We start from the raw sequence: 14,041 nt of genomic DNA, 5'->3' as shown, positions 1-14,041 counted from the left end.
TTCTCACTGCATTAGAAGGAAAAAATAATCTTGGTCACAGTTTCCTTCAAAATGTATTTGCTGGTTCAGGTGTAAAGAAGTATAACTTCTAGGAGACAAGGTTGCTATTTGGGGTAAATTATTGTGAATGCTTCTCTTTTTTAAATGTATTTTTTGTTGTATTATTTGTCTGTTTTGAACATTTATTTATAGTCATCGCATTATTGCAAAATCAGTTTCTCTCCCTTTTGCTCCTAAGTTTGTGTTGTTTGTCATATTTTTTGCACTGTATTCCCCATGTTTTATTTTGTTTTCCAGGTATTTTGTAGGGTCGCACGTGTCTTTTTGTGCTGTTGTCCAATCACCTTGTTTTCTCCTATGAAATACAAATAAAACATACCTATTTTTGACCCAAGCTTTCATTCCCTCATTTGCCTGTATGAACGGCATCATCACTGTTTCCCAAATCACATTTTTGTATTGTAGGTGATCATGTGGCGTGATAGTAGCTGCTTCCTTTTGTAACTCCTGCAAATGTTTTCGTGTTTCTCTGCTAATCACAGACCAGGATGTCTCCAGGAGTTCCACCATGGATGGACGCCACACACCCCAGAGCAGAAGACCCACTCCTGACAGAGAGGTACAACATTGGTGCCTTGGAGTGTTGACATCAGAGTGCATTTAAGACATTTATATACAGTACATCACTCTTAAATAACATGTTATGAATATGCTCAAAAGGGTAATGTATTTTGCTTTAATTTGAACTATTGAAATATACGTTTATCCATAAAATTCAAAATACTTATGTTTCTTATGTTATACCTGGTAATGCTTGTGGGCTTTCTTTCTCTCACTCCACTCTTCTAGGTCTCCCATAAACAGATGACACAACTTATTCTGTTCTCTCTCCTCCATCAGAAACAGCCTGCGAGAGCCATTTATGATTTTAAGGCACAAACAAGCAAGTAAGTACGAGAAGCTTCCAGCGCACAGATGAGGGAGCCGAGTCTAAGAACGCAAACATCTAACTGCATGTCAGCAAACTCAGCGTCCTGCATTTAATGGTTTTTCTTTTTGTTTTTTCTGTTCAGATTTTTATGCCTTTGCAGTTATATTATTGCTTTCAGACATAACATTGTTACACCTTGGATGGCCTTTTTTTTTTTCGCTATCTTTAGATGTATGCATGAATAAAGCTGCGTAGCTGGGCCTTGTATTATTTTGCTTTCCTGGCTGACGTTCTGTCACTGATGCCTGTGCTGCAGAAGTCGCGGTGTCTCGTTCAGCTGCTGTGTTATGTCTGGATCAAAGATGCATGCAAAGACACTGCACTGATAAAACTGTGTTACAGGGAGCTGACATTTAAAAAGGGTGATACAATCAACATCATCAGGCAGATAGATAACAACTGGTATGAAGGGGAGCACCGTGGGCGGGTGGGAATATTCCCTATAGCATACGTAGAGGTAAGTTGGCTGCTGATATCTGGTCTGAATATGTCTACACTTCTGTCTTGGTTTTATTTAAATATGCATCTCCTCCTTCATAACACTCACACTTGTTTACACCGTCTCTCACACTTTTGCAGAAGATGCCATCTTCAGAGAAGCAGCAGCCAATCCGTCCTCCTCCTCCCGCACATGTCAGAGAGATTGGAGAGGCAGTGGCCCGCTACAACTTCAATGCTGATACTAATGTGGAGCTGTCACTAAGAAAGGTATTTAATGTTTGTTTGTACAGAAAAAGTTGCTTGTAACATGTTTAGAATGTTTTTGTGATCAGTTTCAATAGTCTGCTGGTGAACTGTATTTCTTGAGAAAGCTAATTGAAGTATTGGGTTTTGAAGTTATACCATGTGTAAAGGACTTTCTCAAATTGCAGCTAAACAAGCTTTCATCCGGATGTTATTAGATCATAAACAACAAAGATTTCAGCCTGGCTTTGCATGCGTCATTCAGTCTCCGTGGTCTAATATAGTGCAGGTTCGAAGCAGTGAAGACACCACTAGGCTCTGATCACACATCATGTTGTTGTACAGATCAATAGAAATTCTTCAGAGGCATGTTGGTCTGTGCTTGTTATTAATATGTCATTGAAATCAAATGCTGTGCTGAGAGATTTGCAGGATGAGATTTGCCATGCTCTGAAACAATAGCTGCTTTGTTTATACAGTCAGGTAAAAAATGAAAAATAAATACAAATTTCTTGTATTCTGTGTTCCATAGGATTTAAGAGGGTAAGGAGTAGCCAGGAGCTGCTAATCAGATGTTCTTGATTAATTGATCATCAGCAAATGAAACCTTTCTAGAATCAGAGGTTCTGGCTGTGTGTTAGAATAGAATGCCTTTATTGTCATTATACAGGATGTACAATGTAACATACAATGCTACAGTCTTCCCAGCAGTGGACGTCCCAGCAAATTCTCCTCAGGGCCAGACTGTGCAGTGCTCAGAGAAATTAAAAAAAAAAAAAAAACAAGCACTACATCTCAGCCTCTACAGGCTTCAGTTAGCATGTTAAATATTAAAGTTCTGACAGTATAATTAGAAAAAGACTGAGCAAGTATGGCTTGTTTGGAAGGGTTTTCTCTGAAAAGAGCATGGCAACATGGTTTCAGTTTGCAAAGCTGCATCTTCTGGAATAATGTCCTTTTGACAGACGAGACCAAAGCGGAGATATTTTGACATAAATCAAAGCTCCACTTTTTGATAAAACACAGCATAGCAGCACAAACAACCTCACATCATCTGTCAGACACACTACTGAAGGGAGTGATGATTTGGGCTTGTCTTGCAGCCACAGGACCTGGGAGCCCTTTCAGTCATTGAGTTGACCACAAACTCCTCTGTATGCCAAAGCATTTAGAGTCAAATGTGAGGCCATCTGCCTGACAGATAAATGTTGCCTGAAATTGAACAGAACAGAATGTCTGAATAAAAAGAAAATTAAAATCAAGGTGCTGCAGTGGCCCCATCAGACTTGATTGAGAGAGCTGTGTGTAAATGAATGTCCACACACCTCAATGAACTGAAGCAACACTGTAAAGAAGAATGGGCCAAAATTCCTTCCACAACAATAAGAGGGAATAGTGAAGTCGATTACTTCAAGTTATTGTTGTTAAAGGTGGTTCTGTGAGCAGCTGAATCATGGGCTGTACTTAGTTTTTCAACAGGACTGCATACAGTCCTATGGAAGCTTTCTTTTTGAAATGACTGTATATAAAAGTCCTGTTTTGGAACCCCTACTGCAACAGCAATGTATGTGATTAACTCATCTGTGGAAATACTGATGCAAATGATTAGAAATTGCCTTCAAACTTAATCCACTGGAATGAAAAATTGTGAAGATGTAATAATTACATGCTAAAGGATTCTATATAATGGCTTTAATAAGCATGAGAGGACCTACTGTGGCGTCTCGTTCCATTTCACCAGTGCTGATTTGCAGTTAAGTGTCGTGTTGTTGGGTGTGTCTTGTGTGTGCAGGGTGAGAGAGTGATTGTGTTAAGGCAGGTGGATCAGAACTGGTATGAGGGGAAGATCCCAGACACAACCAAACAGGGGATCTTTCCCGTGTCCTACGTTGACATTGTCAAGCGTTCTCCGTCCAAGAGCTCCGCCCATCACATAGATCCACATGGTTACCCCGGCAACAGGACACCAAGCTCCACACCCGTCAAGGTAAGAGAGTCTAGATCTTGCTCACTCGTCAGACTACAACAAATAATAGAGCCGCTTCAGATCAGATCTGTCCCTTCAAAGATCCTAAATGTGCCTCCAGTATAATGATAGTCTTGTAATTAGTGACTATTTTAACTACGTCTTCTGTTCAACTTTGGATAATCGAAGTATGCACAAAACACACACTTCTCTGTCCTAGTTTTATAAATCACCCCCTGTTCCTTCTTTTTTTGCTTTGTTTTCATGGAGCCTTTCTATCCACCTCCACCATCCACCACCCACAAACTCCCCTTCTCTCACCCCTCTTTGAGAAGCCTTGACCTGCAAGCTATCACCACAGAGTGGCTGTCCCTCACAATGGACCCATCACCATCCACTCAAGCTCGGTCCCTCACAACCACCCCTTTGCCACCCACGCCACCCCCTCTCCCCTCTGACCTTGCACTTTTCCTAAAGGCTCAAGAGCCCAAAGCACTCTCACCTGCACCACCACAAAAAGGTTTCACCTCGCCACCTGCAGCATCCACAACCTGCAAGACATTTTCTAGAACTCCCACTTTTAAAGAGGCTAGCCTTAGTTTAGGTCACACCACAACTGTCTCACCTTTCTCCCCACCTACTCCACCTCCTCCTCCTCCTGCCCTCGATTCCTCAATCCCCTCTCCACTGCCTAACTCTTCATTTCAATATAATGGTGACAGGGGACTACATATCACTGAAGGAGACACAAACTTATGTATTACTATGCCAGAAGTTTTGTCCTGTGCTGTGTCAGAGCCAATAAAGTCACCCTCACAACCTGCACAACAGCATAAGTCCACAGTAAGAGTAAACAAAATCAGGAAAACTACTGACCCCAAACCACAAGCAGACCCTTATGATGAGCTGTTGTGCATGATTCTGGATGGTTCCAGCAGCACAGATGATGGTGACATTTTGAGATTATCTCCAGTCGATTCCTCACCAACCAAGCTGACCAAAGAATCTCAAAGCAGGCTCTTCCCGTTAAAAGCTGAAGAATCACATCAGCCAGACACGAAACCCCCAGCGGTCGCCCCAGCGAGCAATTCGACGGGCAGCGTTCGGTTGGCGGTGCAGCTTCACAAGCCTGTAACAGTAGAGCCCCTTTCTGTTTTGTGGGGAGAGCAGCGAAGAACTCTGAATGAGCAACCTTTTGACTCTCACAGACCACTGTCAGTTAAAGGAAAGGAATACATGGAGTTGTTCATTGAGGAAGACGACGAAGCTAGAAATGACAAAGAGCAGGATGTTAGAGTTTTAAATCAGATGCACAGTCCACAGGTACAGCATGGTGTGAGCTGCATCTGCTGAGTTTGACAATGCTATAGGACTGTAGAAGGGACATTGAGGAAATAAATAAATATGAGGTCATTCCATGGCAATACAGCTTTTAAAAGAGCCTTTTCAGCCCTGAAAATGTTATGTGTATAACTCCCATCTCCCACTTTTTAAAATAATGTAATAGGCACTAAAATAATCTCTGTGGACTTCAGGGCCCTGTACCAAAATTTTCATTGTATAAAGGTAAAAGTTCACATGGATTCGTTAAATGTATTAAAATTTTCATACATTGCAATCATCTGATTCTGTCAGGGTCAGGTGGGAATTTTCTTTAGATTTGGTTGGTGTTAAATTGATTGATATGGCCATATATTATAAAATAATGTAGAATATTTATTTTAAAGAGGTACACACCTGGCTTTGTTTTGTCACTTAAGTTTTAAATATAAACTATATGGACAAAATTATTGGGCTGCGCTTCTTAATCTTTGAGGTCAGGTGTCAGTCAGTCAGGTGTTTTCTGTCCCATTTTCACAGTTGTATAAAATGGTAAATGGTAAATGGACTAGTTCTTATATAGCGCTTTTCTACTCAGTATGAGCACTCAAAGCGCTTATACAGCCTGTTTGCATTCACCCATGCACTCCCATTCATACAAGCACTTCCATTGTTACGAAGCTAAGTGCTTTTTTAATTAACTAACACTCACACGCATTCATACTCCGACAGAACGGTCGGAGAGCAACTTGGGGTTAAGTATCTTGCCCAAGGATACATTGGCATGTAGCCTGGAGTAGCCAGGATTTGAACCGCTGACCTTCCGATCAGCAGGTGACCTTCTCTACCTACTGAGCTACAGCCACCTAACCATGCAAATCAAGCACCTAACCATGCAGGCTGCCTTTACAAACATCTGTGAAAGAATGGGTAGCTCTAAAGAGCTCACTGAATGGTCCTGTAATAGGATGCCACCGTTACAACAAATCAGTTTATGAAATCTCTTCCCTCCTAGATATTCCACAGTTGGTTGTAAGTGGGATTATTGAAAAGTGGAAGCATTTAGGAGCCACAGGAACTTAGCCATAAAGTGGCAGACCATGTGAAGTTTACAGATTGAGGTATACGAATGCTGAGGTGCATAGTGCATAAAAGTGTCCAACACTCTGCTGACTCAGTAACTGCAGAGTTCCCAACCTCCTCTGGCATTAACATCAGCACGAAAAGGGTGTGCCGGGAGCTTCATGGCTGAGCAGCACCTGTAGGTGAAATGTGGAGTTGACCCAGTGTTTTTGTCCATATTTTAATGTAATTTAAACCTTTATTTAACCATGCAAACAGATTAAGAATAATTTCTTATTTACAGCTGCGGCCTGGCAAAAGGCACATCCTTTTGAGGGAAAGGGAATAGGGAGGATCAAACAAACAATACAGAATAATGAATAACAAAACAATACACAACAGATGATAATCATAAAATTACAGTAACCACCCTAAGTACTTAAACAGAGCGTAACAGTAGGCAACAGGGCAGAATGCTGAAAAACTAGTGCCCTCAAGACGCGCTGCGTTGAAAACAGGCACAGTTCAGTGGTGGGAATCTGAGTCTTTTTAAAGGGAAGGCCTTGCTTATTTCAGCAAGATAATGCCAAACCAATAACAGCAACATGCTGTTTTTTTTTTTTTTTACAAAATGTGTTGGTGGCCTTAAATTCCAAAATTGTAGATTATGTTTTTACTATTTTCACTGACTATAGGGCACATTATTATTATCACATTCAACACAGCATCACAAGATTTTTTTAAACACCTTATATTGAATGAAAGTTAGTGAATAATCTAATCAGGATGCTTATCGTAAGATAGTTGTATTATTTTTTTATATATCTTTTTTCCTCCATGTCCCTTCTAGGGTTTAGTAAATCACAAACAACTCATCCTGTGGTTCAGCTTTAGTATTCATGTGTGTGTCTTTACCCCATAGGCTGACATCTCACCATCTACTCAGTTTCCACACACTGGTCTCTCCTCCCCCTCCGTACCACCACCACCTCTGACCTCTGTGCTTCTCACTTCTTTTTCTTCTGCTTGCCCTTCATCTTCTTTCTTCCACACGCAACAGCATGATCATAGCATCGTCCCTCCCTGTCACCGTGCCTCCCCTCGCCCCCCATCCCTTCCTCAGCTCACAACATCACCACTACCTCCAGTTTCTCCCTCTGTCTCACCACCTTCCTTCCACATCTCTCTAGAAAATCCCTCTCAACGGTCTGTCTCTCACCCCTCAAGCTCTCCCTTTCTTTCTAGTCCCATCACATCATGCCCCATCTCAGAGTCAAATTTTCCACTTCCCATCCCTTGTCCCGCTAACATTGCCCCTCCGCCCGCCACTCAACGCTCTCCCCCCACTGCCCCAACTGTAGCCCATCAAGGACGTAGGTCTCCTAAGGTGAAGGTAAAGCTGGAATGTAGAGAGTATGGCATTGATTTGTGGTGATGAGGATGATAAGAACTCACATAACAGTATGTTTCCCTAACTACTAAGACTACAGCTGAACTGAATTGAGAAGTAATTGATTGGTCAATTGACAATATTTTGTTTATATCTGATTAATCATTCATTTATGCTTTTTACCTTTTTAACATTAGTGTAAATTTCTTGTTTTTAGGTTTTCTGGTAATGTGTCAAAAGATTAATTCAAATTTCTCAACAGTTTTATAGATTATAATAATAGCTGTCAGTTTTGGGCACTAACCCTAATTTTGTATATTAACATGTAAGTACCAAGCTGATGATTTAGGGACAGCAGAAAATATGCTTGAATGACTGCAAATGGTAGTGTGAGTTGTAACTGTTGTACTGTTTTGTGATTAGGAGGCTTTTTATTGGCATCAGCATGTTGATGGGTGATCTTTTACAGCATGTCTTTAGACTTTCTGCCTGTGTGTGGACCTTGACTCTGAGAGTCAAGGTTGCTGACTTGGTTACTGTTAAAAATGATAGGTGTGTTGCTTCTGGTCTTTCTGCCTGTTAAGCAGGATCCAATTGTTGGTGGTAAACCTCCTCGTAGCCCCATCTTGTCCCGGAGGTCCTATCTGTCACCCGTTAGAGGTCGAAGGGTAGGGGGGCATGTCTTCATTCAACCACGCTCTTAGTGCACTCCTGTCTCTGTGCGCGAGGGAGATCTTTGGAAATAAGCATATCATTCATAACACAACATGCATACAGTATGCTTTTGTTTTTTTTCATAAAACACATTGTAATTTTACCTATTAAAAAGGGGAAGTGAGTATCTCTGAGTAGTGAGCAAAAACATTGCAAAAGCTTTTCTCCTCAAACACTAAACAAAAGCTCTACAAACAGCATGTTTGGTTTAATCGTTTGTTTCTCTCTTTGTCCCTTTGCCCCTCAAACTCAGCGGTTAGTACAGGATGCACTCCATGGTGGAGGAGACCCGTAAGTAATATGATTTTTTGTGTGTGTGTGTGTGTGTGTGTGTGTGTGTATAAGCACTAACTGTAATCAAAACCACACCCATACAGTGTAAATTATAAAAAAAAAAAAAAAAAAAAAAAACATGGGCAAAGGATGTAGACAGTAAAAAAAAGAATAAAAAGTCACATATTTTCCAACACAGGTACCAGGCCCTGTACAACTACGTGCCTCGCAATGAGGACGAGCTGGAGCTGAGGGAGGGAGACATTGTTGACGTGATGGAGAAGTGCGATGATGGCTGGTTTGTTGGTAAGATGAACAAATGTCAACTGGCAAAAGATTTATTTTAATTGTGATACTGTACAGAAAACACGTTGAGCCAAACACACGATGAACTAAAAGTTAGTTTATTACTGGTCTGATGAATTCGGCCGCAATGTCCAGATGATTGAGTCAAATTTTGGCGTAAACAACATACTGACATGATGTCAGTATGGACCAAAATCTCTGAGGAATGTTTCTGAAGTTCTGAAGGCAAAAGGGGGTCCAGCCCAGGACCAACAAGGTGTGGATAATAAACTGTCTGGTGAGTGTAGATCCATGGAACAAAATGAACCTTTCAGAATTCAGTGATTCAAAAACAACCATGTTGGCTGAATAAGCAGGAAAATATAGAAAATAAATACAGTCAGTGATTTAAGTCGACACTGACTCAGATAATGCACTGAACTGCTTTCACCTAAGACTCTGTCCACCACTGCATATATTCAGATCAGTTTGACATAATTTTATAGCTACTCTCAAACATTGCAAGTTTACCTCAAGCAACTTTATACTCCACTCATTCTCTGCTAACTTCTGATTTTTTTCAGTGCCAATTCAGGCAGCCAACATATGCAAGATTCAGTTTGCATTTGTTCAAAGGAGGATTTTTTTTAAACCATTATTAATGTATGTATTAAAGGTTTAGTTAGTTTCAGTGGACAGAAGAGCTGAAATTGCAGAGAGATTCTCCTTTAGTCTGATTCTGCACTGCTGTATCACACCATGAAATGACCTGTGGATACACTCTGAGAACACTGGCTTTAGACCCTTCATTTGGACCAAGAAAAACACCACCTAAAACCTCTTTAATGGGTAAAAATGGAAGAAAGCTATGGTGTAAAAATTAAGAAAATGTAGAAATCCTAGAAACACCACTAGATGTCAGTGTGGTCTCAGCATTAACTGTAAGTATCATTTCTTTGACAGTCTGTTTCACGAGGCTCACTTTATTTTTGGCAGAAAAATCTGAAATATGCTTGAATGTTTTGAGCTCTGACTCTCCACAGCTGATTTCTAGACTACAGTCACCTGTAATGGCAGCAGCCGTTTCAGTCCTCATAGTTGCCTTTTATTGTTCTGTTTTTGTGAAGGGACCTCTCGAAGGAGCAAGTTGTTTGGAACCTTCCCAGGAAACTACGTGAAGCAGCTATAATGATTCCAGACTCCCGCTGACCCCGCCCCTCTCTACGACACGTTCATCGCCCCTCAGCACAGCGCCCACAGGACGTCAACAAAGACCTGCAGCACATGTTTGTGTTTGCATGTATGTGTGGCTCGTCAGCTTCACACACACAGGATACTTAGCTCTCACTAGCCATCTTTAATGGAAGACTTCTATAAAGTAAAAACGTGTTTTTAAACTTATCTTTTTACCCTTATTTTTCTATTATGGAGAACCGAAGATTTGTGCTGCACCCAGTGACCTTTGACTTTTGACAATAATGGAAGGATATCAAAGGACTGCAGTGATGCTTTCCTCTCTATTTCAGTTGTTTAAGGGCAGTAAGTTCACCAAGATCACCTTTTTTTTGTTTGTTTTTTTCTGCAGTAACTCAAAATTTAAAACCCTCACAGTTAACTTCAGTGTTCATTTCCAAATGTCTCCACAGAGGTTTAGTGCAGAGAGTATTGTATGAAAGCAGTATTGTGTCAGCAGGCTGGCTGTGTTTTGCAAATTGGAGCCAACATGTTGTATCATCATGCAGGTAAAAGCATGTGTCAGCAAAGGTTTTCATTGGTTCATAAGTTTTTGGGATATTATTAATCAAAATGAACTATAAGTTTAAATATTAGGTACATGAAGAAAAAAACCACTATCACTGACTTACTTTCTAAACATATAGCTCAAGATTAGGAAACACGGTGTTGCTGTTCAGTTATTTTCACTTATTTTAGAATTGATGCACTTTAACTGAACTTGGTTTATTTTTTAATGTCACTTGGGATATTTCACAGCAGAGCTCATTCTGCCTGCTCTGGGCTTCAGGGGGGGGCTTCATGTGTTGAAAGTGTATGCAGAAAAGTTACTGACCTTTTTAGGTATTATATTTATTAGAAGGTCACACTGTGTTATACAATGATTTTTTGTTTGTTTTGTTTTAGAAAGAATGGAGCACCACGTTGCTTTTTTTTAAAGCATATTTTAACAGTATCTAACTCACATTTGAATGATTATTTTATGGTCATCATTAATAATTGTCCAGATGGGTTCTGAGTGATTGCAAAAAAAAAAAAAAAAAACATGATGGTTAATGAGCTATAAAGAATTTATTTAAGTCAGATACAGGATGAGACTTCTGAAAATCTTCAATCACAGAACTGCTGTCGCATCTTTTATAGCGGTTGTCAGAGTGAGTGGGTAGTGTGTCATTACTTGTGTGTTTACTGTTTGGACTAATTGGCAATTCCCATTTTAACGTGTCATTCTCAGTAAATGTGATCTGTGTTTTTTTTTTTTGTTTGTTTTCTCATTTTGTGTTTCACAAAGGATGGACACTGACAACAAAATGATGTTAAAGCACCTTAAAATATTTTATCATTCACTGTCCTTCACGGCACCCTCCATCATTCACCATTTCAGTTGGCGTGACTACACTGTGTGTGTGTGTGTGTGTGTGTGCGAGCGTGTCGTGTTTTTGTAAGCCTTTTTTTGTATGAGAGCTGTAAAATGGCCAACATTCACTTGCTTTATAAAGTCGGCTTTTCCTCATCCACCATCACGTTTGGTTTCCTCTCTTTCTTCATGTTTTCCGTCATCGGTGGTGCTAATTCCCATTCTTCTGAGCGCTCTTAGCGTAGCCGGGCTTGTAGGCCTTCCTTTGCTCCAGTTTGTTGTTTTACGTTGGTGGGGTATTTAAACTGAATTTACTGTAGGTAGACTGAGTAGAGTTGGTGATCGCTGCCTTAAATCCAGCTCACTAATTTAATAGCCATGTATATGTAAACCTCTTCTGTGATGCAAAAAAATGATAATTTATGCATATGTAGTTTAGAACGCGTATGAAAGTGTGCAGAGAACATAATCACAAAGTCGTCAGTGTTCAGACTGTAGGCCTCTTTGTCTGCCTTTGATACAAGCATAAGAACAAATTTGAAGCGAAGATGTGAAGTTGACTCCTGATATGTTTATACATGTAACGAAAGTGTAAATCTTATGTTATTCATGTTATTATCAAACTCAATGCACACTCTTGGACCTGAGTATTTCTACAGTATCTTAGGATTTGTTGGATGATTTTATGGGGCTGTATTGCTAATAAAATCCAGCTGGTAGATCAAATATTCCAAAATGATTGCTTTCCCTTTCAGCTTGATAGAAAAAGACATTCACCTGAAATAAAAAATCTCACTTAAGAAATGTAGTAGGCTACAGTAGGCGGGAATGTAGGAAAAAAAAAAGAAACTTGGAAACTGAAATGTGTTGTGTTCCTCCTGCAGGACCCCCCTACCCCCACCAAATGAGCACATGAAAGCCTAAATCAGTGCTTTACCTGGTGAAAAATCCTCTCCATTACACTGAGATGCATTACTTCCTGAGGTGGAATTCACGATACAATGCTTTTGCCAGTTTGTGCAGGTATTTGGCCACACAGTGTGAAAAAATCCTGGTGTGCAACCTACACAGATGTGCTTACATGCAGTCCTGTAAAAAAACAAACAAACCAAAAAACACAGTGACAGCACTAAGCTTAGGTTGCATACTGATTGGCTGAAAAGTGGGCTTGAAAGTGGGAGTGACATCGGAGTCCACTCTGAAGGGGAAAAGCATGAACAAATCTAAAAAGCAGCATGAAAAGCACAGGCAGCAGCTGCAGAGGACAATTTAAATTGTTTTGTACATTTGGTTTCACTTTACTACGAATAAATTCCTCGTCTATCATTACTGCAGCTCTCTCCTCAGCTAGAGGCCAAGTTCAAAGACCAACAGCAGCACAAACACAAACAAGAGCACCTCACAGACCAGGTGTCACTGGTGCTGCCCCCTGGTGGCAGTAGACTGCTACAATGAGTAGACAACTTCTGCAGAGGACCAACATAAAACCGTGCTGGTCCCTTAAATCTTGATACTAGTTACTATTGGTCTGGTGTGAAAAGCCCTGTGACTGGATAAATCTCGTGTTAGAGCCTACATTTAAAAAAAAAAAAAAAAAAGGAGAGAGCCTTCCCTCTGTCTATTTCATTACATCACACTTAAAGGTTATTATAATTTCATTTTTCTTTTCCCCCCTTTGATTCCAAAAACGTGTTGTCTAGCTCAGCTTTAAAGATAGAATATATCATTTAAATAGACATGTGCACCTACTAATTAGGGCTAACTGACTAAATAAAATACTTGAAAACTGGAGTACAAGCTTTTTAAACAGGCTGTACCTCAAAGCTTCGGTGATGCAAAAACCAGTTGAAACATCCATCTCAGTCCAGTTGGGTTCAGTGACATAAAGTCACTAAACTGAACCCACAGCCACAGAGGTAATGTTTTAATGTAGGAGTCTGTGTGGAGTGACTCATCTGGAGCCATCTTCAAGTGGCCAGTAGAGGATCAACACTCGTGGGCATTTTGGGGTTGGTTTTCAGCCTGTGGACACGCCTAATTGAGCATACACTATATTGCCAAAAGTATTCGTCTGCCTTCACACACACATATGAACTTGAGTGACCTCCCATTCTTAATCCATAGGGCACATGTCAAACTCAAGGCCCGCGGGCCAGATCCGGCCCGCAATATAATTATGTATAGCCCGTGAGATAATTTCATATAGCTATTATTAATGGCCCACGGGTAAATAGCGCTCCCGCCATTTATACTACAAATCCCACAATGCACTGCAACAGCTGATGCGCAGGCCAAGACCTGTGTACTAACCCGTTTCCCCTGTTCCCAATGACACATTGATCAGCGATCTGATAAAAACATCGGTCAGCACTTTTTACAGTGACATATAAGCTAGCCTGACCCCCCAAAAATGACCTAACAAAAAGTGGAAAACAAGGACTTTCCAAACATCAAAGGTAAACCGTGTGTCTCTTTTCCTCACCTGCGATGTGCAGGGAAGAGAGTGGATTGGTAGGATGGATGAAGATGCAGAGGGAGACCTGCACAGGTGAGCTGACAGTGCATCACTGCAACACACACACACCAGGAAATGCGCAGCAAAGTCCTGAAGACAGAACACACGATGAGTACCATAAGAGACATTGAACTTTATATGAGGCAATGGTTTAAAACACCGACAGTTTCGGTCTTTCCTGGAGGAAATAACCTTTAAATTTGGTGCCCTATCACAGAGGTGCGATGAGCTGTCTAGTTCATGGAAAGTAA

At 40.6% G+C, this 14,041-nt stretch overlaps 1 protein-coding gene across 14 annotated transcripts in view; it reads left to right on the top strand.

Annotated features, from left to right (window-relative positions):
- Window positions 1-11,438, top strand: part of sorbs2a (sorbin and SH3 domain containing 2a) — a 53,326-nt gene extending 41,888 nt beyond the window's left edge. For 6 of the 14 annotated variants that reach the window (XM_030733261.1, XM_030733430.1, XM_030733345.1 and 3 more), the window contains 11 exons: window positions 543-619; window positions 850-947; window positions 1,334-1,448; window positions 1,571-1,699; window positions 3,468-3,662; window positions 3,912-4,964; window positions 6,946-7,416; window positions 7,998-8,081; window positions 8,381-8,418; window positions 8,600-8,706; window positions 9,813-11,438. In XM_030733261.1, the coding sequence (XP_030589121.1) occupies window positions 543-619; window positions 850-947; window positions 1,334-1,448; window positions 1,571-1,699; window positions 3,468-3,662; window positions 3,912-4,964; window positions 6,946-7,416; window positions 7,998-8,081; window positions 8,381-8,418; window positions 8,600-8,706; window positions 9,813-9,874 (2,429 nt within the window). In that variant the 3' untranslated portion in view covers window positions 9,875-11,438. The remainder of the gene's footprint in view (window positions 1-542; window positions 620-849; window positions 948-1,333; window positions 1,449-1,570; window positions 1,700-3,467; window positions 3,663-3,911; window positions 4,965-6,945; window positions 7,417-7,997; window positions 8,082-8,380; window positions 8,419-8,599; window positions 8,707-9,812) is intronic. The other 8 variants (XM_030733850.1, XM_030734012.1, XM_030733765.1 and 5 more) reach the window with 3 other exon arrangements.
- The last annotated feature ends 2,603 nt before the right edge of the window (window positions 11,439-14,041 follow it).

The sequence above is a fragment of the Archocentrus centrarchus genome, chromosome 1 (genome assembly GCF_007364275.1).
Source record: "Archocentrus centrarchus isolate MPI-CPG fArcCen1 chromosome 1, fArcCen1, whole genome shotgun sequence".
NCBI classification, from domain to species: Eukaryota; Metazoa; Chordata; class Actinopteri; order Cichliformes; family Cichlidae; genus Archocentrus; species Archocentrus centrarchus.
The sequence above is the reverse complement of the archived record's forward strand: the minus strand, read 5'-3'. Positions and strand labels throughout refer to the sequence as shown.